We start from the raw sequence: 724 nt of genomic DNA, 5'->3' as shown, positions 1-724 counted from the left end.
CCCGCGAGGGCCCAGCCCCTGGCCTCTGCGCAGCGAGCGGGCCCAGGGGCTGCAGAAGCAGGGCGGGCCGTCGGGCGCCTCCAGGATCTCGGCGTGCAGCGGGAAGGGGCCGCCGCGGGCCAGCACCTCGCTGAGCTGCAGCGGCCGGATGAAGGCCACGTGCTGCGAGGAGGCCGTGACGTCCTCCACGTCCACCTCCAGGCTCGAGGGGATCCGCACCAGGCTCCTGCGCACTGCGGGAGGGAGGCAGGGAGGCATGGAGGCAGGGCGGTGGGCGGGCTGGGGGCGCTCCTTCTCTAATACGCGGTCCCCGCCGGGCTCTGCATTCTGCCGCGCTTCCAAATGAGCGCCACACATTTAGGAAATGGGAACTGTACGGTGCCAGCAGGTGGCGTGGTGGTTAAGGGGCTGGATTCCCACATGACCAATGGTGGTTCGAGTCCTGGACCTAGCGGCTTGCTTTCTCACTTTCTCTCTCTCTTACTCTGTCCCTTTCTGTTCAAATAATAAATACATAAATAAAGTTAAATAAAATAGCTCTTTTTTCCCCCCATCAACTTTTTTTTTAAAAGAATTATTTTAGGGAACCAGCAGTTAGCGTAATGGCTATGTCGCTGGACTCCCACGTAGTCGACCGCGGTTCGTGTCCCGGACCCGGTGGCTTAAAACTCACGCTGGGCACGTGTGCGTACATGCCCAAGATCCCGAGAGGAGAATGGAGAAG

General features: G+C 60.2%; 1 protein-coding gene across 1 annotated transcript in view; it reads right to left on the bottom strand.

The window, feature by feature from the left end:
* THEMIS2 (thymocyte selection associated family member 2) overlaps window positions 1-724 on the bottom strand; it is an 11,409-nt gene that overhangs the window by 2,816 nt on the left and 7,869 nt on the right. Inside the window, exon 4 of the mRNA XM_027766720.1 lies at window positions 6-233. Coding sequence (XP_027622521.1) covers window positions 6-233 — 228 coding nt within the window. The remainder of the gene's footprint in view (window positions 1-5; window positions 234-724) is intronic.

This window comes from Tupaia chinensis, unplaced genomic scaffold (assembly GCF_000334495.1).
Source record: "Tupaia chinensis unplaced genomic scaffold, TupChi_1.0 Scaffold143646_1, whole genome shotgun sequence".
Lineage (NCBI taxonomy): Eukaryota > Metazoa > Chordata > Mammalia > Scandentia > Tupaiidae > Tupaia > Tupaia belangeri.
This window is presented reverse-complemented; position numbering and strand designations above follow the sequence as displayed.